We start from the raw sequence: 22,599 nt of genomic DNA on the forward strand, positions 1-22,599 counted from the left end.
AGTCTGAAGAGAGCGGAGGGAGAAACTCAGAGGAAGGAAATTAATCCAGCATGCAGCGGGAGTCCCAAGGACAACACTGTAAAGAGTAAAAAGAGAGAGAAGAGGTGCAGGCTTCAGCCTGCTGCTGCTCCAAACGCTGCTGGACTCAGTCCAGCATTCAGGGAAAAGAAGTAAGAAAAACTCCTGATCGTTTGGCTCCAAATCTGAATGAAGGTTCAGGGAAAAAAACCAAAAACAAGAGTGGTGCTTTTCAGAGATTCAGAGGTGAACAGACTTTAACTGAAAGCACTGTTTAAATATTAGATCGCCCTGGACCAGTTTCTTTGTTGAGCTGCTTTGAGTTTAGATCTCCTTTAATCTGCTTTTCTCACTCTCGTTGCGTTCGTGTTACGGCCGACACGTCTGCATGAAAGCGTCAAACTTTCAGTACATTTCAGCAGCTTATTGACACTACACAGCTTCCAGAGTGCAACATTTTCTGAAACACTACAGCAACGATGGCACATTTGTGTTGCTTTTGAATTTAACAGCGCTTCTCCTACAAGACACACATTTACTACACTGTCATCTGCATAAGAGGAGACCGTTCTGACATTTATGTACATGTATGCAACAAAGAGACAGCCTGAAGGAGTTTGGGATGTTTTCAGCGTACTGTTCTCCGAGTGCATGATTAGCTTACAAAAGCACAGCACCAACTAGTGGCCTGGCATGCAAACTACAGTGTTTTCAGCATACAGCCCTAAATCTGACCATACTGCCAAAATTAGAGGTGTGCCAAATATATCATCAGAGACCGTACCATAAATGTTGTTTTGACTATGGGCAATTCTATATTATGTAGAATTAATAGTTGTGTCCGTCCGCTGTTAGCATGTTAGTTTAGCCACTAGCATCAGTCAGTTGCTTCATGCACGTTGCGCCTGGTCACTGAGCTCTGAATACCCCCTGGTGGTCTGGTTCACTGCAAACAGGCAGGATCCAGGCACTGAAGTCCAGGGCCATCCTGGACAATCCTGAAATATCGAATTAAAAAAAAAAAAAAAAAAAAAATATATATATATATATATATATATATATATATATATATATATATATATATATATATATATATATATGGCCAGGCCCTCATGTTTTGTAGAATGTGTATGGGGCCCTATTGTTAACAAAATCAAGAACTGACAATGTGCCACTTATTTGCTGCACAGTTTTTCTCAGAGGACAGAGAACCTGAACGTTTCCCCATTTAACGTCTCTCATTTGGAGGTTTACCCCCGATGCACACTGGATGCGGTTCGGCTGCGTTCCGGCTGCAGTCCGTCTCCGGTCCGGTACACCGCAGCACTGTGATTCACACCGCCTGCAGTGTCTCTGCAGTCCGCTGGAGGAGGTTGCCAGATCTGTCGTTATCCCCCGTAGACAATATGAAACCCGTTTTACTCAATAGAAAGCAGCCCAAACTGCCATCTCGGTATTTGTATGATAAAAAAACATGTCATAAATACATAATCATTTCATCAACCCGTCCGACGTGTTCAAAAAAGACGCTTGACTTGGCAGAAACCCGCCCAATCTGGCAACACGGAGCTGCTCCGGTCACAGAGCTGTTTTGAGCCATTTTGGTGTCATTTGACTTTTCAGCAGTGACAAAGTACAAAACTTTTCATTCTTCTAATGCGTATACTGACTACATGACGTTGTTTGTTCTGTATTCTACCAGAAGAAGTAAAAAAAATAGAATATTAAGTCAAAAACACGACACAGATTTTATTTTGAAGTTGCTTATTTTGGAACACGTATCGTGTTTCCTTGCGGCATCCGACTTGCTTCTGTCTGGACTGATGCGGTAGGGCTGCGGCATCTGGAAAAATAGGATCGTTGCGGACAGAGACCGGAGCTCCACAGAGGCTCCGGAGCCGGACCGGAGCCGGACCGGAGCCGGACCGGAGCCGGACCGGAGCTGGACCGCGGCCGGAGTGCATCACAGCATTGATTTTAATGACTACGGATTGGCTGCGGTGTCCGGACCGGAGCCGTTCCGCAGCAGGACCGCATCCAGTGTGCATCGGGGGTAAATATGACGTATAAGTGACTTTCATGAATGCATAAAGACATTAAATAAGAGCGGCTGCTCTGAAGCATTTTGTGTATCCATGGATCTCTTGGTTAGCAAGAAATTGAACAGATTTCTAAAATAAAAAGTCACATTGTAAAGGATATTGTTTAATTATTTTTTTAAAGTATTGGTACTTTTTTTTTTTTTTTTGCCCATATTGCACACCCCGAGGTAAAATAGTGCCAAAATAACCTGAAAGTTTAAACTTTAAAGCTTTTCTTTGTTGTGGCATCCAGTATAACTATTTACAAAATGTTTCACAATCAGTACAAAAAGTTACTGGAACCTCAACAGAAAGCCGCTATTATATTTTCTGGTGCAAAATTTCATGAAATATCTTTAAAAAAAAACAAACTCCTGTGACTGTTTCAGTCCTGACAACACGGCTTTTATGCTAATGCAAGTCAGCTAGCAATGAGGAAAGAAGCTCAACACTCTATACTGCTCCTTGAAAACAAAAACTCTGTTTGAAAAGTGGAGAATTTCTTTAATAATTTTTAGAATTTGTTTGGCGGGCCGGACTTCAGCCTGTTGTGGACTCGTTCTGACTCACAGGCCGCATGTTTGACACCACAGTCAATAAAGTGGCCTCTGCTACACTGGCTAGCGGGGTGGAGTTGGGTGGGGGTGGGGTGGGGGCTCCATAAATGAGGGCTCCAGACATTTGGGAGTAAACAGCACCACTCCTATGCTGAATTCCCCTTCCTGTGTTCACAATGACAGCAGCTCAGGCCCAGACAGGAAGTGGAGCAACATGAAAACAGCGAAAACGCCACCGTTACATTCACTGCAGCCACCAGAGTGTTTTGGAAAGGGATTCTTTTTGGAGCGTTTTCTGTGTTTGATAAACTCCATCTGATACACAAACCAACACAAAAGAGTTTCTCTCTCCACAGTTGTTGTTTGACGGTGAAACGCTTCCCCCAAACAATGACTCCACTGCTGCGGCGCCACATGCAAACGTGTCACTGATGGAATTCACATCTTTTAGCAGGATGTAAGCCGTTTTCATCCAAAACGGGGGGAACCGAAGCCCGATGTGCTGGAAGAACAGGTCAGGGTTGAGAGGAGAGCTTTCCTCCATCCGTGAAGATTTCACAACAAAAGACATCAATAAATATTCCATCTTATCTTTATCTACACAACTGAGTCTTTTCTTTAAATAAAAAAAAAAAGACTTGAAAATCTGAAACAAACAATGATTTGAATTTCTAAAATAAAAAAAAGCTTAAAAATGGAGGTGGAAACATGGAAAACTGCTTTAAAGAGAGCCACAATGGTCAAAATGTATAAATTGTCCCAAATATGCTAAGAAAGGGAAAATACTGAAACTGCAAAAATCAGGTGTAGAATATCTGAAAATATAATGAAATGTTTTTCCAGCTGAAACCTGGAACATGTGACTCTGTAACGCGTCGTACTGGAGGAGGTTCTGCTGTTTCCAGGGTCGGTTCTCAGCAGGCGGCACGTGGAGCCGACCCTGGAACACCTGCCTCCAGACCCGCCGTCCGAGTCTCCGGTCGGTCCGGCGCTCCAGGCCGACTCACACCGCCGCCGCCGCCGCCGAGCGCCCCGGTCCGGTCAGCCATTCCCGAGATTCTCTCTGTTTCTTATCCAAGTGAAGCATCTTGTATGCAAACAAGCGCAGGTCAACCTGAGTTGGAGCCATAAAAGTGAACAGGCGTGAGTAACGCTCCGTTAGCGTCCTGCTATCAGGAAACATCCGAGAGGCGGATTCTTTTCAAAGAAAAACAGCGATTTCAAAGAAAAGCCTCCATATGGAAAATTACTGCATAATGAAACCCTACACCTCCAGACAGTTTCTGATTAACGCAGACACACATTTCACCTCCACTCTGTTTCCTGGTGCTTCCATAAATGCATCAACATAAGAGCGGACTCAAACACATTTCAAAATAAATCATAAAACAAATCCAATGAATGATTCTTAATTGTTATTTAAATATTAATCATGAATGAAAACATTAAGACTGTATGCATAAGTTAAAAAAAAAATCACATTCTCAATGATTTATTGTTACTGCAATACTATTAACATCGGGGAATTCTGATGCCGTCTTTCAAAATAAAAGCCCAACAAAGCAGAACATCCTAGCAACATGCAGACTAACATTAGATTAAATCCCCGCTGACATAAAGTGACGCATGTCAGACTGACAGTAGGCTTTCTCAGGACGCCACTCAACGGGACCAGCCCAGTCTGATGTGGCACTTCAAAATAAGAGTCCTCTGCAATGGCACATCTGTGCTTCAGAATGACAACTTCCTGTTAGACAAGTTCAAAACAAGTGGCAATTTTTGTTTGTCTTTTAATAATTTTACTTGTTTTTAGAAACAGAAAATAAAAAAGAACTCGGGTGCTTCATGTTTTTTTTTTTAATCCCTTCTTGACCCCTTTAAAAAAGAAATGCATTGGATTAGGAGTTAGATTTTTAACTGAAAATCAAATAACTACTCATTTCTTTTTTTTTTTTGTATCCTTGTGTTAACAGACAATCCAAAGAGCAACCATACCCGGAGTAAAAACCTCCTGATTCATGACGTGTTTCTCTGGCAGATTTGCCACCTGAAGCAGAGTTCAGTGCTGATCCTGATGAACCGACTGAACCTCACACTCACAGGGCAGCTGCTCTATTCTGTGGCCCACCGCACGAAGCATGCTTTTAGCTTTCTATACGTTTCCTCAAAACGTATTTGTTGTCAAACTGAAAATCTTCTGAACATGGAGACAGAAATGCTCCCGAACACCACTTCAAGAGACGTGTTCATCCGCAAACAAAACCAGCCTCAGCAAACCACGACTGACAGAGCAACATGGAAAAACAGGTCAAACAAGAGGAAAACCCCAGAAAAAACAGAGCTAAAGCAGTGCAGATGTTCTGGGTTTGATGGATGAGGAGCAGAGAGTCAGAAGACGCTCCGCAGCTCCTGGATTTCTGCTGCTGGTCAGTGAGAACACCGAGCATAAGCAGGTTAAGGCTGGAGGGTGGAGGCTGACGGGGTTGATCCCAGCTGAGTGTAGGTGAGGGCAGGTTAAACCTGGACAGGTGACCAGTCCTTAACAGGACTAACGCAGAGACGCAGAACAACGACAAGCAGCAGCAGCAGCGATCCTCGTCGACTCGTCTTCCCACAGGGACGCATGAAGGTCCACCATCGAGGGCCGACACACAAGCCGACTTAGATTTTCATCAATGGGTATTATATTATTGACAAAAACCTGTTTTATTTACACCGTTTCTATCAGCATCAGATTTTCCCACAGTCTTTCCAAATGTCAACCTGATAAAATTTTGCCCGTATAAACACTTCCACAATCAAACCGTCGGACTGAAATGCCAGTGCGGTCGGAGGAGGCGGTGTAGTCCGGGTTTTGATATGATCGTCGTCCATGTAAACGCCACGTCAGGTTACTTCCTCCAGTTAGAGCTTTGCTGCACGTCTGACGTCAGTTCACCGAACGCCATGACGCGACCGCCAGCGTCTCGTCTCTTCACGATTTAACCTTGCTCTGAGAGAAGGTTTGTTTGATGGTGCAGTTTCAAAAATCATGAAAAAAGCAGCACCACAAGCGTAATTAACTGGTTCATTCCAGTTTAGATCTCGGTGGGATTCCTGGAAAAGCCGGTTGTGGGACTCTGAGCTCATGGCACGAACCGCAAAACCTCACAGTGCAAAGCATTCTGGGACTGAGCCACCGAAATTAATCAGGTCACATCTCGTAAACGGGCCAAGCTGATCCTCTAATTGGAAAATATTCAACCTGATGGACAAAAAAAAAGTGAGCATGAAAACACTCATGAACATCAAGTTCAATGAATATGTATAAAAAAAGACTTTTTCATTAATCCGTTTCTCCCCACAGGAAAGCCCAGCAACACGAAAAATGACCATTTCAGATTAAAGCCAATGATATGAGGATTTGCAAGTGAAGCTCTGAGAGCCACTCCAGAACCACAAAGGTCAGAGTTCACCGCTACACCTCCGTATCCAACCCAGCCGGTCGCCATCAGACCGCCAGCATGCCTCCTGCTTGTGTTTTATTGTTTCAGAGTGGAAAAATGTTTTTCCTCTCAGACTCTATTTTAGCTCTGGAAATATCAATACTGCAGCATCGACATTTGGCCGGGCGGGTCGGAAAAGTCCGCCGCCGCCGCCGCCGCCGCCCCGCAGTACAGCCGGCCAGCCAAAGGCAGACGCATCAGGAGCAGCTGGTGTCTGAAAGGCTTCCTGGAAATCACATCAAACTGATGCTGAATTTCACTCTGAAATGTAGAAAAACACATCGGTACCGGGCCGTTTGGGGTCCAAACCCGTGAACCGTGGCGGAAACTCAGCAACGCTCAGCTGAATATGGACACAACGCCATGACTCGGGAAAACAGGCTGAAGGTAACGAGTCCAGGGTGGAAGTAACTAAATACTGACAAGAAGCCCTCAGACACAAGAAAAGAAATTTTATGTCAATTTAACTTGCAGTTCAGTGTAATTTACACCATGTAATCTAAATAACTGCTGTTAAAATAATTGACTATTGAATATACCCACAGTTTGAATTATTATTAATCCATTTGCTATTTTTAAGCAGTTACTTTATTCAACCTAAAGTAATCTAGTATGTTGGTGTACAAAACTGCCATAATGCAAGTTTTTTTTAATGCAATTTATGAGTTTGTTTACGCAGGAAACCAAGTGAAACTTTAGGGAGTCTGTCTACACAACGGTGCTCCGAGACACTGAAAAGGCAACTTTTGAGAAGAGTACCAAAGGTGGATGTTTTTGAAAATGCTCCTCCGTCTCCTTCAAACCAGGGAAAACAACTGTTTGAAATGCTGTTGAAGTGCGTGCACGCCACGGAGGTCGTAAACTGTTGCTCTGCACATGATGGGACAATAACGTTCTCCTTCCAGACGCGGCCCATCATGCCAACCAGCACCACGGCGCCGCCCGCCTTGATGTCAGGATGCAAACATGACTGTGGGGACGGCCGCCGCCGATGCCAGGAGGACTCATCTCGTCTTTCACAGCCGAGCGGAGACGAGCTATAATGACTGTAGCTGCTCAGCGAGCCCCGTGCCAAGATGCCTCCAAGAGGGGCGGGAACACACAGATCAACACTGTTTCCCAATGCAGATACCTGAAATCAAGTCAAGCATTCACACTCACACACACACACACACACACACACACACACACACACTAAAAAGAGCAGAGTGTCTTCAACTTCAGGTTGGGCCAGAAGAATCACCTTCATGGTGAATTAAATCTAATCGCCTGTGAAGAGTTTCTTTTATGAAGTGTTTCATAAAAGATAAAGATGGAGGATTTTTTTTCCCCCCTTCAGGGCAGGCTCCGCCTACATCCAGAGTTATTTCTCAAATAACACCATGGATCATGAAATACATGAGCGGGCGCCACTGATCAAAGCACGGCGTTGCAGTTTGAAATGTCTGGAGCATGTAAAACTGCGCCGGGTTGCTGGAAGCTCCCGTCAGCTGCTGTGTATTGTGAAACCGCAGCTCAGTGTTTGAACGGCGCAGCTTTTTGAAACATAAACTGTCCTCAGTGTCATCAGTTCGCTGGCGCACAGGTCAGCTGCCATCGATCGTCTGCTCCGGCTCCACCTTCAATCCAGAGACTTTGAGAAGCAGAATTCAAAAGCTTTAAAAAACAAGAACCAGTATCCACAGCTTCCACGCGCACGCACACACGCACGCACGCACTGACTGGATTCAACACTCTCAATTAAAATAGACAGGAGAGAGTCTGATGACCTGCTGCTGCACTGTGTGGAACACAGAAACAGGAAGGACCTGCAGCAGGTGGGGAGGGCGGCGGAGCACGTCACCTGAGAGTCGACCCTCCCCTCAGAGACATTCAGCACAGAAAGCTCGCTGGAAATGTTTCAGACGCCCACAGTCTCGTCGGACATCAGCTGATCCCCCCTGCTGGCCTCTGGATGGAGATACGACCTCTTCAAAACACCAAAAACAGACCTGAAACTGACTTAAAGACGGCTTCCAGCCCACAGCGTCTACGCCGATGACGACGAGAAAAGCTGGAGGTTTAGATTATTGGAGATACCAAATATTAACATGATGGACGAACGCCTCTTAATTCATGATCGAGGTGAGCAAAACTACAATACTTCAAAGAATCTGTAGTTTTATCTTTTTTTAAAAAAAAAAAAAAAAAATTCTCCACAGATCTGGAAATATATTCCAAAGACTTTCAGTTACATTCAACTTTTTTCCCTCTTCATTCAGTGATTTAAAGCTGCAAATGTTTAAATTAGCGGGCGAATCTTAAACCCGCGAGGCCGCAGACGCAGAGCGCCGCTGACGGTAATAACAGGACTTCAGTCCAACGCTGCGCCTGCATGTTAGGCATTATTTCAAGCACATCTGTTTAGCGTATTAGGAAAAAACATGACCTGTAATTACAGGGCAGAGCTACAGAGGCTCTGACTGTCTTCTCTGAGGATGGGGGGGGGGGGGGGTGACCGCCGTCTCTCTGCCTTCAGCGGACCGCAGGCTTTTTGAAATCCGATCCCGCTGCTGCAGTCGGCGCTGCAGCGGGACGATAACGCAACTTCAGTTTCTTGCTTCAAAGACACGACGGGAGATCTTGGCGAGAATCTCCAGAGAGGCTCGGTATCCTGTTACAACCTGAAGGCCCACCGCACGGGTCCCGCTTTCACCCAGAGGCACAGTCTGGAAAGGAAAGCAGCTCAGGGATATTCAGTGTCCTGAGAGACGGAAACAGACTCTTGGTCAAAATGCTGAGTGTGTTTGTTGATATTTGGTGAATCTTCACTGCGTCCTTGGCACCGTTTGTCACATTCACCCGTTCAGACACAGTGATTCAGCCGGCAGGCGAAGCAACCGGCCCTCCACCGGTTCAGCGTCCCGCTCAAAGGCCGTTCAACACCTGGACGGGGCGAGACGGGGATCAAACCACCAACCCCGGGACGGGACGACGACCCACTGACCCAGCAGGGCCTTCAGACTGAGCTCTCCTCCACGTCCCAGAATGCCAGTTTACAAAACATGCACGGTCTTGTTTTCCTTTGCTGGGTTTGTTTTGTTCGAGCAGTGAATGATAGCAAAAGTGAAGCGTGACCGAGACGAGCAGGCGCTGAACATTTCACCTACAGCACGCAGACAGACTCCACACTATCCTCCACAATCCTCAGTCACTACCAGGAAGCATCGTGTCTGGAAACGGTGAACAACAAAGAAAACATGTGAGAATGCCTTACAACCAAGGAAAAAAAATCAATCTCGCTGCAGAAACATGGCAGTGAAGCCAAACGCTAGAAAACACAACAACTCTCAAAAACAAAAGCTCCTCGGCTGTTTCCCAAGTTCCCTTATTCTGGTTTTGTTTGAGAAAACAACCCAGTGCTTCTAGACCATAGGGAGCAACTCACAAACTCCAGCCTGTCATGATTTTCGATCCGAGCAGGAAATGAACCAGTATGAAGTCTTTTCTACCTGGAGCTCGGTAATTGGTTTCTGTCTTGATCAAACGAATTCAGGTTTCATTTACATGACACGATGTCAAGTGAAAACAAATAGCTTTTTGCACTTTTTTTCCCCAGAGACGATCCACATTTTGAAAACACGACAAACGTCGAAAATGATGTTTTCATGTTGGCTTGGAGTGGTTGGTTGTTTTTGCAATGGGAGAACAAGGACATCCGTACGGACAGACGAGCAAGTTGGATTGTTATTATGGTGACTGTCAATTCTAAAAATACCAAGTCCAGGAGAATGTGGACCAGGACCCGGAGAATCTGGACCGGGAGTCCTGACACTCTGGAGGAAAACACTGCTCTGATTGTCCATCGATGAGCATGATCAGAACAAGCGTTATTTACAGTCTTGGTTCTCATTCACAGCAGCAGTAGTTCAGAAAAGTTGTGTTTTTCCCCGTTTACATAGAAACAGAGTCAAAGCGTTTTCAAAAACTTGAGTTTTGAGTGGCTCATAACTCTGTTGTGTCGGCCAAAACGCTATGAAAGTTCTTGGTTTTCACTTTAAAACTTGTCAACGGAGCTTGTCAATGGTTCAAAAAGGAGCCTCTACTTGTCACAGATTTCTTATTTTAGCCACGAAAACACGAGAAAAACCTGAGAGTCAACAGTTTTCCGTCACTTAGATAAATCAGATAAGCCACAGAGGCTTTCATTTGTCTTCCTTATTATGGAGACGTTACCGCTTCAGAACCTTTTTATTCCAAAAAGTCTTAAACTATTCATGATGCCTGCAAAAAATCAGAATGTAACCGAAAACAAATATGAGATATACTTTAGACATTTTGGTGGTACAAGTGTGTCACACATTGGTAAAACACAGTAATATTTAAGAACCGCCAGGCATCGAAGGTATATTTTTTTTCTCCCCCACAATTCTACAGCCTTGAGGCCATCAATAAATACTAAAACTATGTGAGCATACGTCAAATATTTTTGACACTCTGCCAAAACACAGCAGAAAATGACCTTGAAAACACACACACACACACACACACACACACACTTTATCCCTGCAGCCCATGAAGAGGACTTGAGTGTGGAGGAGGTCAGGACGGCCCGACCCTCCATCTGCACTCCTCTCCACTTCATTCACTCTCAGCTCCTGAATGGGGGCGGCTGGCGCTCCAGAGCTCTTCCAGACCTCACCTGTTGACGGCCGGGCAAAAGCTTTTCACTAATCTGCGACCGCGTCACGGTCAAGCCGTGCGTCTCTTTGGGTTCTGAATGAAGGACTCAGACATACTGATGGTCCTCGTTTCCTTCACTAATGGCCGGGTGTGAAACCAGCTGCTCGTGCACATCCACCCTCTCTGCAGGGAAATATTATTCACTTAGCGTTTCTTTCAGGTATGGTCTGCAGCGCAGTGCAGCGATCCGCCACTAGTCGGAGCTACAGAGTCATCAGGTAGCAGTCTGATTGGCGCGGTGCGAAGGAGGAGAGATTTCCTCTCTCAGAAGAATATTCACCTGGGAAATGAAAACGCAGCATCTTGATCGTGTCCGACAATAAAACTGACAGGTTGATCCCAGCCGATCTGAGGCCGCGGAATAGTTTTACAGGTAAATATAATCACTTTTATTAGCCAGATATTGAGAATGGCTAAAACTGTTTCAATTGCTTTCGAAGAAATGTACTGCTTTAGTTTTTTTTTCTCTATGAGCATTGGTTAAAATTAACAGGAAGGTACTTTAACTCAAATTATTTTTCATTAAGAACCCTTTGAAGGATGTAATCACACTAACAGCCATGTCTCTGCTGGAGGTCATCGCCTCCAACTGCCTTTACTTTTCCAGAATGCTAGAAATTCAATGAAATTCAGGAAGGGAATACATGACGGAATTTTGTCTTAAATATACATAGTTTCAATTATTAAAAAACTCCCAGATGCAAACAGAAATGAAAAATATGGTCATTTGATAAGAAATTTTCCATTAAAAACAAGAGTTTTTCAGTAAACAGTAAAACTGTCTTCCTCGAAAGCACTATTTTCAGACAAAGTATATCACAATTACATAATGAGAAAAAGTTTTTTTTTTTTTTTAAATAAATACAAATGGAAAGCATGAATTTCATCTGTTTGACAGACAAATGTATCGTCTGCAAACAGTGGATGCATTCAGCAGTAATTTATGGCTTTAAAAGTTGCAAATTGAATGCAATTACAGGTAAAACTACACACTCAATAAAATAAATACAACTTAATGACGGTAATTCTTGATATATTACCCCTCTCCTGTCGTTTACGTCCTGTCAAATACGTTTAATTTTTACACTTCTCCTCCAGTGAAGGAGCACAAATCCCAGCAGATTCCCTCCACCATTGACTGGATTCAGTCTTAATCTGGAGGTTTCCTCTCCTATCAGCTCGTTGACGACACTGATAAGTGCACGATAGATTAAGCAGAAGAGGAATGCCGGCTATTAGCGGCCGATCTCAGGCTGCGTTCGCCATCCGTCTTATCGCAGCCTGTTTGTTGTCAGTTACACAGACGTATCTCCGCTCTTCCTCCCCTCCCGATTCGTTCTGACAGTGAACAGACTACTGTAAACTGCCAGAGTTCCTCTCAGATAAGAGCGGAGACGAGAGGCTACGCTCCATTTCTCCCCGCATCCATCCCAGAAACGCCACATCGCCGAACAGGGCTTTTATTTTGGCGATTTCAGCAGATTGAACCGTGAACACAGGGACTGATCACCCAGCTGACAATGAAAGCAGTTCTTATTCTGAAATGCCTCTGCTGGCTTGATGTGACGTCTTGTTTAACTGTGAGGGAAATAAAGAAAAAAGCACCTAAAATACATCCAATGTCTGCTCCGTTTCCGCTGCATTTCAAACAAAACAAAGACGTCTCTTCAGCTTTTGTACAAATCTCAAAGTCATTCACCACTAAGACTGGACAGCATTCTCAGGTGAAAACTCCATTTTCAAAATGTTGCTGCATAACGTTGCTTTGAAGCCGTTTTCTGATGGACCTAATGACATCAATGGACACTTTCCCAGATTCTACAAGAGTCAAAGTCAAATCTACACCATCACCAAACGTTGTGGTCGAATAGCGCACGCTGCCTGATAACGTTCACGTTTCTTAACTGTCCGGAATGAATTGGGCCCGTCGTCGAGGCACCAACTGCGGCTCTCCGTGGCTTCAGGGCCGCGCGGCTCTAAGCGAGCAGCATTGTGAACTGTTACACAACAGCACATGCCTGGGGATTAACGGCGGCCCGTCCGGTCAGCGCCATGAGGCAGCGGGGGGCTGGTGGCTCCGGCCGCCGCCAACACGGGAGACCCAGCACGTCAGCTCCGACTTGGATCGCTCAGCATGATCGGGTTTATTTGGGAAATGGACCGATAATGAAATTCATCCATCGGAAAAATGTATAGTTCTTTCCTCCAGCTCAAAAAAAAAAAAAAAAAAAAAAAAAAAATCACCGTTCATGGAAAATGGATCCAAAAAACACACAGATGTTTGTCTGATTAACCGAGGCAACATGTACATGAACACAGAGGGGGAAAAAAAAAAGAAAAAAAGAAAGGAAATTCAACTTTTCTGCAGGATGCCAAGAGAGTTGATCCATTCCCCTCCAAGATTCACACTCCGTGATGAGTCAGGATTCGAGAGAGAATCCAAAAACAGATTCACCTTCATCATCTCACTGAACAAGAAAAAACAAAGGGAAACACAGGTGAGGATTGAATCTGAAGAGAAACGAAGTGAGCTTCGAACAGATCCCTGAGGTCTCCCGCTGCAGGAAGTTGGTTTCATTTCCAGCGAGCAGCATTGGCTTTGCTCTCCTGTCCGGCTGCTGGCGGCGGCGGCGGCGGCGCCCGGTTAATGAGGAGAAATGCAAAACGCGGGGAAGCCGAGCCCGTGAGGCCGGAGCTGAGTCGGCATGAAGGCCGGCCGGAGGAAGAAAGGGGAGCTTTGTTCGCCGCAACACAAGCAGGTTCCTCTTTGCGTCTTCACGCCAATCACCCACGCCACACGACCCCACCGGGCGGCCGCAGCGCCCGCCAGGACGCCGTCCTCGTGTGGCTCCAACCCCACCGCCCGCAAAAAAACAAGAGCAGAAGTTCATGGCGAGGTTCAGTTAGCGGCGAGTGGGAGGACGGCGGCGCTGAGGCGGGAATTTCAAAGAGAACGGCTGCAACACAGATCCTGAACTCATCACAGCGACGACGCACGACACTGAAAAGAGATCAAATTACATTTTCATGCGTTTTTCAGTCATGATCTGCAAAAATATAACTTTGCATATTGAAGACAAGTGGGATGAAAAGCAAATAGTTCTCAAAAGAATGTGTGAGAAATCCCTGGGTAGAAGTCAATGAACAAGAATCAATAAATATTAGAAGAGAGAGAGAAACGAAATCAAACTACCACACTTCTGCAATACTGCTGAGATAATCTGGTCCAATCCGGAACCCGGCCGGGAATCCCAGACCGGCCTGGATCAGAACTCCGATCTGGATCTCGAATCGGGCCAGATTACAATCTGGACCTCGACATACAAACAAAAAATACACGCATGACAAAAATCAGCAATATTTTCACATTTGGCCCAGGTGGCAGTCCGGATAAAGTTCACTTCCATGACGAGGCTGATTTATGGCTTCGGGGGTAAAACTGCATTCAGGTATACGGCAGCAAAACCAACACTGGTAAGCACATTTCTACCAATCCAGAGGAATTCAAGCATTTTACATTACTCCTGGATTGATAAATAGTGAAACAGGCCGAGTTTTAGCTCAGTGCTACATATATTAACACTTCTAAAGCCTGGAGGATCCACCAGAGTGCTCTATTTCTACTCCTTCAAAAAGAAGTCTTCAGTCGTTTGATTCGGTTTGCAGCTCTCGATAACGCCGCTGTGCTGAGATGTTTCATCTCGTCCACTAAAAGTCAGGACGTCTCCTCCAGACTCTGGAAAGCGTCTCTTTCAGGTTTTGTTTGACATTTTCTCTTTCCGCTGTGAACGAAGAAACAAAAACTGCCAAATCTGAGCACGGAGGCTTCAAGGCTGCACGTAAATGAAACCACAGAGCAGAACCTCGTCCTGGGTGTCAAACAGGAGGCCCATGGGCCAAAACTGTCCCGCAGGAGGCTCCAGTCTGTCCGAGTGTCAAAAATATGCAACAATGCAGCTTTTGTGTGGTTCCTGTTTTAGAACGGGAGGTTTTAGAACTCATCTGTCACTTCCACAGAAAGAACAAGCTATTCTTTATTTTCAGGGATTTTATTTGAGCGATGATTTTAACTTTCATCAAATGGGAAAAAATCCTCCAGAGATCAGGAGTCAAGACTGTTTCTGAAACTGAGAGAACGCGTTCGGCAGCTAAAGCTCGATAGGATAATCTTCATGTGATGAAAATGTTCATATTGTTACAAAACTAAATAATTACTACAGAAAACAACTTCAATCTCAGCATGGAGTCAACTTTAATGAAACATTCTCATGCAGAAAACAGTGAAATGTCCAAAAAAACAGTTTCATTATGAATGTTTTTACAAGCTCGCCCTGACAGCATGGCTTTGAGGCTAATGCTAGTTAGCTAGCTTTCATAGCAGCATCACCGACACCTCGGCTCTGCTCTCAGTGGTCTGTTGTGTCTGTTACTCTGCAGAAACGTGATTTAACTGGGAAAAAAATTCTATGTTTCCGTAAAGATTTTCGGGCCGGATTGGAACCTCCTGCGGCCTGGTTCTGGCCCATGGGCCTTATGTTTGCCAGTCCACAAGATGGCTTTCTGATTTTTTTTCTAATTTCCAGTTAATCATGAAATCACCAAAATCCATGAAGTGATTATTGACGCTCGTCCCAACACTGGCCTGAGGAGAAACACTCAAACACATGCAGCAAGATATTTAGAGGCTTTGCTGTATTTTACAGCAGTGAGTTTCACTACAACTGGCTTTATGTTGAGAGTGTTTTCATGTTTGGGAGCCATTTTATGAAAATCGATGAATTCTCATCACGTACGCAGAGAAAACCTTCCAGTTCAATATTAAAGGTTATTATGGTGTATTTTAGCGGTCCGGCTGAGCGGGACGAAACTGAGCTGTTATCAGCATTAAAGTGTTTTTAGCGTCGGTATGGTTTGTAAATCGCCAACGGAAGCTGCGTCACATTCTGGCAGGACGGGCCGGCTCCGCCCCCTCGTCACCTGGTCAGATCCCGGAGCAGCACCGCCTCACGCCGCGGTTATGAAACCGCAGGAAGCCCAATGAAAAGCGCGTTTGTGGCACTTATGGGAATAATCCAGATCCGAGTTTAATACGCGGGTTGTGTAAGCCCACGGCGCCGTGCAGGAGGTGAAGTCCAGCTGCTTTCAGGTGGTTCTTGACTTCTCAAACATAAGGCTCACGGGCCAACAGCAACCTCAGAGTTTAGGAGTTCACAGGGTCGACCGTGTTCACAAGACGGTGGAAAACATGTCCGCCGCGCTGCTCTATGGCGGCTCTCAGAGTCCAGAAACAAACTCATCAACCAGGACGAGGGCGAAATGAAACTAAACAAACAGTTTGCTTGAATGCAACATTATTACACAGTCATTACTACAAAACCTGAACGTTAAAACCACCAAGTCTGTTTCAAAGTAAAGGAAGCGTCGTGATTAATTAATACTCCAGTATTTGTGCACAGAGCGAGTAGATTTCCTGGTTTTCACTGAAACCTGCCGTCATGCCTCTTTAGGTTCTGGAAAACTTTCCACCTGTCAAGTAGGAATTTCCCAGTTTGACTGCGTTAAGATGCATCATTTTCCACGAGAGCAGGGCGAAGAGTGTTTTAGCTCAGAGGTCACAAACAGCCCAGTTTCACCTTAACTAGGTCAAACCGGTAAACTCGAGCCATAATAACCTTCAAATTCAAAGATTTCAGTGTTATTTTGTGTTTCCGTGATGAAAATAGTCACACTGTCCCAAAACTAAGCAATAATAACTGAAAGAGATGAAAACCTCAATTTTAATGAAACCTTCTGGAGCAAATATTGTAAAATATATAAAAATTGTTATATTCTCACACATTTCACTGTATTTTGCAGCAGGATGTATCACTAAAGAAATTTAAACAGTGTTGAAAACGCATTTATTTTCTTTAAACTGTGGAATAATAATGAAATGTGGATTTTTTCATCATGCTCTTTGTTGCTCTTTGGACTTAAAGAACTGGAAAACATGTGCAGAGGTCTATAAATGTTGGTTATTGTGTCATTTTGTAAATAGTACATCCTGTTCGAGGCAAATTTCAGCTGTATGGAGCTGCTGAGACAGAATGAGTCAACAAAAACCTTCACTTTACTCAAATGTATCAGCATATACAAGTTAAAGACACTTCAGATGCAAAACATAAATGAAACACTGAAATAGCATCGTGCAGGATGAAGAGAGTCATCCAGGAGTACTGAAAACACACACTCTCTCTGTCTCTCTCACACACACACACACACACACACACACACACAGACAGGAAGTCTGGTGCTGTAATGTGTCTGAAGTGGACTCTCCTGGCCGCTGACACTGTGGGACTGAACAGCCATGATTCAGCAGCTTCTTCACCCCATCAGACCTCCCTCCTGCTTCCACTGCGCCGTGAGCCGGACTGCCTGACCTCCACTAAATAATAGATGGAAACATCCACCCCACCCTGCCAGGCAGCCAGACACACTGACACACACACTCCTCCCTCACACTTCCTGAAGACCACAACAGCAAACACCAGGCTCACGCATCCTGATGGACACTTCGTTTCTGAGGTTGGTGCTGCATGTCAGTGGACGGAAACACACTGCAGGAGGGCTGCAGACATTCTGCATTTCTAAAATTAATTATGCGAGCAGCAGAACATATGAGAGAACTCTTCTTTCAATTTCATGTTGATGTGTTTAGAAGGTCACACTCATTCACTCACACACACACAAACACACACACATTTTGATGCACTCGGAAGCTACAACATAACCTGACAGGCTTGCAGACTTCCTAGATTACACAAATAAACCACGCAACTTATCGTGCACTGAAGCATCAAGAATTTAAAAGTTTTTGTATAATTTCCATGTGGTTTCAGTTAGAAATTGTGCTTTAATCACTGTTTAGGTTGTGCGAGAAGCATTGAGCAGCAGTGTGTGAAGGTTTTCACAAGCCCACTCACACACACACCTTGAGATGCACAGAGAAGCTGGACATGAAATCAGATCAGAGGAAACAAGTTTCTCACGCAGACTGAGAGGTGATCCGCTGAAAACCACCAAACACGCTGCTCCTGTCCATCACACTTACCTCCAGACGTGCACTGAAGCCGATTTTGAAGTTTTCCTCTTCTCTTCAGGGTGAACCGCAGATCTCCGCACAATTAACTAAGTCCGCGAATTAATTCCCTGCATTCCCGCACCAGGAATTCCTCCTCTTCTCTCTTCGGAAATGAAGAAAAAAAAGTCCACACGGCTCAGATCCGCGCTGGAAACGCGCTCATTCTGCTCTGCTCTGGCTTGTTTGAGTATAAATTAAAAGGCAGATCTCCGCTCGCAGCTCCTCGCTGGATGGAAACTCCTCTTTTAATCAGTGCGGCCGCTCTGCGCGTGCACGCGGAGGCGGGGATAACCGCGTGCAGAGGAGGAGCCGCGGCGCGACACCGCGGAGCGGGGCACCAACTTGCACGCGGACACTAAGCGACCGTTACACCCGCTACATAACGACACAGGAAACTCAGCTCTGTGACCACATGTAAGTCCATAAACTCTTAACGTGGCATTAATAAAACTCAGCTCCACGTGTGTGCTTTATTTTATCTCACACTGCAGCGACAAGTACATTAAAACACCCACAACACGCGTGCACGTACTGTTGAAGAGTGTCATCTCATCTGCGAAGCTCATACAAGATCCCCGGATGAAGGCAGCCAATGAAACGCGAGCTCGACTCCGCCCACAGTGGCTCAGAATGATGACGACAGACGTCGCAATGAGGGACAACATCGCAGTTTTCCTGCTATTTTTGATTTAAAAGTGTCGTTTCCAGGTACGGACATGAGGCGGAACCAGACGTTTTGACTCCCGCCGTCCGCCGCGTGTGCTGTCCGGGCCGAGCGCGCTGTTTGCGTGAGTTACTCCAGCTCCGCGCGGGTGGAAGTGTGTGTTAGCGGTTAGCCGTTAGCTGGCTGTAGTTAGTGAACGCATTGCAGTGATGAGAAACTCCGCAGTGGATTTATGGATTCAATATCGACGTAAAACACATCTAAACACCATAAACCACCGCTCTTTATCGATCCAGCCAGGCAGATTTCGGTGTCCTTTATTTCAGTCTGTAATGCCTCTGAACATGAGCTGGATCACTGTCAGCTGCTGTAAAGTTTGACAGTTTCCGCGTTTACTGATCGTAATTCAACTATTTTAATGCAGTCAAGTGTTTAATAAACAACACATCAAACGATACGAAGGAAATTGAATTTTTCATTGTTCAATTCATTAATGAAAAGGACAGTCATATCTTGGAGTGTTGTCAAAACCCATGTTGAATTGAAATAATCTGAAATAATATTTCACATTTTATGTTTAGTACTCCTCCAGAAATTACAGTAATAATGGAATGTATTTAATTTATATGGCAATAAATGTCATTTCCATGAAAATAAGCACAAATGATAGAAACAAATCTATTTAAATATAATGACAAAAATGATTTGTTCCTCATTTATTTCAATCAATCAATATTTCTTGTAGTGTTGCGGTTACATAGACACATCTCAAAATCATCTAGTTTAGTCAGTTATTGCTCTAATAACACAAACTCCAATATCCACTTTTGTGGCACTTTTTATACATATAGTTACTTAATAAACAAGTAATATAACTGTAAAAGGGATTATTACAGTGTACTTCATGTCACACAACAATAAGTTTTCAGTCACATCAAAATTTTTGTTAAAATGCAATAAACTGAACCTAAAACAGAATAACATCACAAGCTTCATGTGTCATCAACATGACAGTTTCAGTAAACTTCGTGGGTTCATGTTGAGATTGTAGTCATTTTCAGTTGTAATTGTTTGGTTTTTGCTAATATAAAGACATTTTCGTCTCGTATGCTCTGCACCACAACCAAGAAAGACTCAAAAAATAAAATTTAAAGGTTGTGATGGCACTATTTTACCGGTCCGGCCCACTCAGGATGAACTTGGACTATCTGTGACCTCTGACCTCACCGGGTGAACCCGGCAAAACGGAACGTATGAGTGTGAAATTTGCGGCTGAGCTTTGCAGAGATCCTGAGGGGTGTGTGTGGTGTGTGTGGCGCTGACGCTGTGTGTGTGTGTGATGCTGACGCTGTGTGTGCTGCTGCGTCTGCAGGACGATGGACCCCGTGGTGCTGAGCTTCCAGGACAGCCTGCTGCGGCGCTCCGACGTCTCGCTGCTGGAAGGACCGCACTGGCTCAACGACCAGGTCATCGGCTTCGCCTTCGAGTACTTCGCCGCCGAGCGCTTCCGAGTCCTGCGGGAGGCGCTCATCTTCATCAGCCCGGAGGTCACGCAGTTCATCAAGTGCGCGTCGTGCCCTGACGAGCTGGCCGTCTTCCTGGAGCCGCTGGACCTGGCGTCGCGCCGCTGGGTCTTCCTGGCTGTCAACGACAACTCGGACCAGACGGCAGGCGGCTCGCACTGGAGCCTGCTGCTCTACCACCGCGGCTCCAACCGCTTCGCCCACTACGACTCTCAGAACGGCGCCAACTCGCTGCACGCGCGCCGCATCGCCGCCAAGCTGGAGCCCTTCCTGGGCGCCGGCAGGAAGGCGCCGTTCGTGGAGGAGCCGTGCCCGTCGCAGCAGAACAGCTACGACTGCGGCATGTACGTGATCTGCATCGCCGAGGCGCTGTGCGAGAAGGCGCGGGCGGAGGCCTCGCCGCGCCTCCCCGGCCACACCATCACCCCGGCCTACATCACGCAGAAGAGGGCCGAGTGGCGCCGGCTGATCCAGGGCCTGGCCCAGAACGACCTCTGCTGCTCGCTGTCCCTCCCTTAAGCACGCCGCCGTATCGGCGTCGGCCGCCGGAGAACCTGAATGCACTCCGTCAGTAAAAACACCCCGATGATAAAGAACCTAACCCTCTCCAGAATAGAGCCGCAGGTCCGGACAGGTGCAGTGGTTGAAGCAGTTCCACCTCCATGCAGCAGGTGGCAGTAACAAGTCACTGGTTAGCTCGCTAACTTCATCCTAATAGCGCCACACAGACAGAGTGGATTCTCTTCGGGCCCCGTTTACACAACTCAGTGTTTCCATAATAACAATCCAACATGGTGGTCTGTCCGTTCGAAGTTGCACCCAAAACGCCGACCGCATCATTTTCAAAGTGCCGTCAGGTAAAGTCCAAACTTTTCTCAATCGAAACCAAACGTCGAGGTGTAAACGGGGCCTTGTTTAAAATTTCGCACCTGTAAAAAGTGACATACTGTACCTTTAACGATCGAGGTGTCATGTTTCTCCTGCACATTCAGCCCCGAGCACCAGCATGCCTCCAGCACGACCTTTAACCCCTGCTTCCCTTCCCGGATGGACTCAGAGAGGACGCTTCTGGAACAAGGAAGACTCAGACTTTCAGTTTTTCTCTCTTGGTTTTCTCAGCTTGGAGCGAATGTAGAAATGTTTACAGATTATTGCTCAGGGTCGTTTTAAAACTGAACTAAATTGACAAGAAGAATGTGCATCTTGAACTCTGGCTCCGCCCTCATGTCACATCTGTGCTGCTCATCCGTTCGAACCCAACGCCGTCGTGGTGGAGGAGCGGAATGACTTCTGCGCGTGTGTGTGTGTGTGTGTGTGTGTGTGTGTTAGAGGACTTGTAAATGTCTGTTTTTCCCTCCTATATCATTGAATTTTGCCAGTTAGTTTCCTAAACTGTCTAACTCGCGGGCTTTAATTTTTTTTTTCTTTTATTTCTAATTTTCTCAACTGCTCTCGTCTTTGGGTTAAAAATGGCGGAAGAAGGTAAAACTGCCCGAATTAATAATTTTTTTTAAAATGGGAAACAATAAAAAAATAGGTAAAACTACTGAAAAATTAAATATTTAAAAAGAAAAACAAGAAGAAGACAGAAAAATGATTTAAAAAAAAGGAAGCAAAATTTATCTAAAAATAAAATTTAATAAAAAAAAAAAAGGCCAGTGAGGAGAGACATTTCCAGGTCTTCACAACACACACACACACACACTCTTGCATTAATCCAAAACACACATTCACTCAAGTGTTCACACAGAAGTCGGTATCGACCTCGGTATGGGAGAGAAGGACGGCGTGCGCAGTGTGAACCACATGCTGAAGTGGAATGTACTTTATGTTCACAATCTATATAAACTTCTCCATTAAGTTAATAAAAGTCACATTTTTGATGGTAAAACTGCTTCGTCTGCTTTTCTTTTTTACTGTTAAATTTTCTTAATGTTTTTCCCCAGAAGTCCTGAAGGAAATTCAGATTCCAGCTTAAAAAAAAGTATAATTTCCATGAAGATATTTCTATAAACATTTTGATTGAATATTTCCTCCACAAAGAAATCAAATCTACCCAGAGTTGAAATTTCCTGAAGTTCCTGAATGTATTTTATCATTATCGCTTCATATTAATTTATTCCATTGTATTTCTGATGTTACTCCTTCCTCTCTGTTCATTTGATTGTGGCAAACTAGATTATACCATAATAATTCTACTTAAAGTACGAGAAAAAAGTCATACTTCAGAAAAATTCCTTTTCAATAAATATTTGATACTTTGACAATATATTTTCATTTTTATAATGGAAAAGTAAGAAAGTGGATTAAATGGTGTAAACTGGACATTAGTATCAGTAAAACTACATGATGTGCTTTCATGAAATATTCATTTACAGAGAATTATACACAATCTGTTATTTCAACTGTTATGACTGTGAAAGTAA

At 44.8% G+C, this 22,599-nt stretch overlaps 2 protein-coding genes across 14 annotated transcripts in view; one reads left to right on the forward strand and one right to left on the reverse strand.

The window, feature by feature from the left end:
• myo9aa (myosin IXAa) overlaps positions 1–18,231 on the reverse strand; it is a 109,613-nt gene extending 91,382 nt beyond the window's left edge. For all 11 annotated transcript variants that reach the window (XM_030106120.1, XM_030106294.1, XM_030106206.1 and 8 more), the window contains exon 1: positions 17,957–18,231. The gene's annotated coding sequence lies outside the window, so the exon portion shown is untranslated. The remainder of the gene's footprint in view (positions 1–17,956) is intronic.
• Positions 18,232–18,622: 391 nt separating this feature from the next.
• On the forward strand, positions 18,623–22,048 carry senp8 (SUMO peptidase family member, NEDD8 specific). 3 transcript variants are annotated; one of them, XM_030113623.1, is made up of 2 exons: positions 18,623–18,694; positions 20,023–22,048. In XM_030113623.1, the coding sequence occupies exon 2, from the start codon at positions 20,027–20,029 to the stop codon at positions 20,690–20,692; it is 666 nt and encodes a 221-aa protein (XP_029969483.1). In that variant the 5' UTR covers positions 18,623–18,694; positions 20,023–20,026; the 3' UTR covers positions 20,693–22,048. The 3 variants fall into 3 exon arrangements, with proteins under 3 accessions (XP_029969483.1, XP_029969412.1, XP_029969561.1); XM_030113552.1 differs by having other exon boundaries at positions 18,630–18,774; XM_030113701.1 differs by having other exon boundaries at positions 18,641–18,693; positions 20,015–22,048.
• The last annotated feature ends 551 nt before the right edge of the window (positions 22,049–22,599 follow it).

This window comes from Salarias fasciatus, chromosome 1 (genome assembly GCF_902148845.1).
Source record: "Salarias fasciatus chromosome 1, fSalaFa1.1, whole genome shotgun sequence".
Taxonomy (NCBI): domain Eukaryota; kingdom Metazoa; phylum Chordata; class Actinopteri; order Blenniiformes; family Blenniidae; genus Salarias; species Salarias fasciatus.

What these genes read in the sequence shown, in the direction of transcription:
- senp8 (XM_030113623.1), top strand. Translation starts at nt 20,027, where the DNA reads ATGGACCCCGTGGTGCTGAGCTTCCAGGACAGCCTGCTGCGGCGCTCC.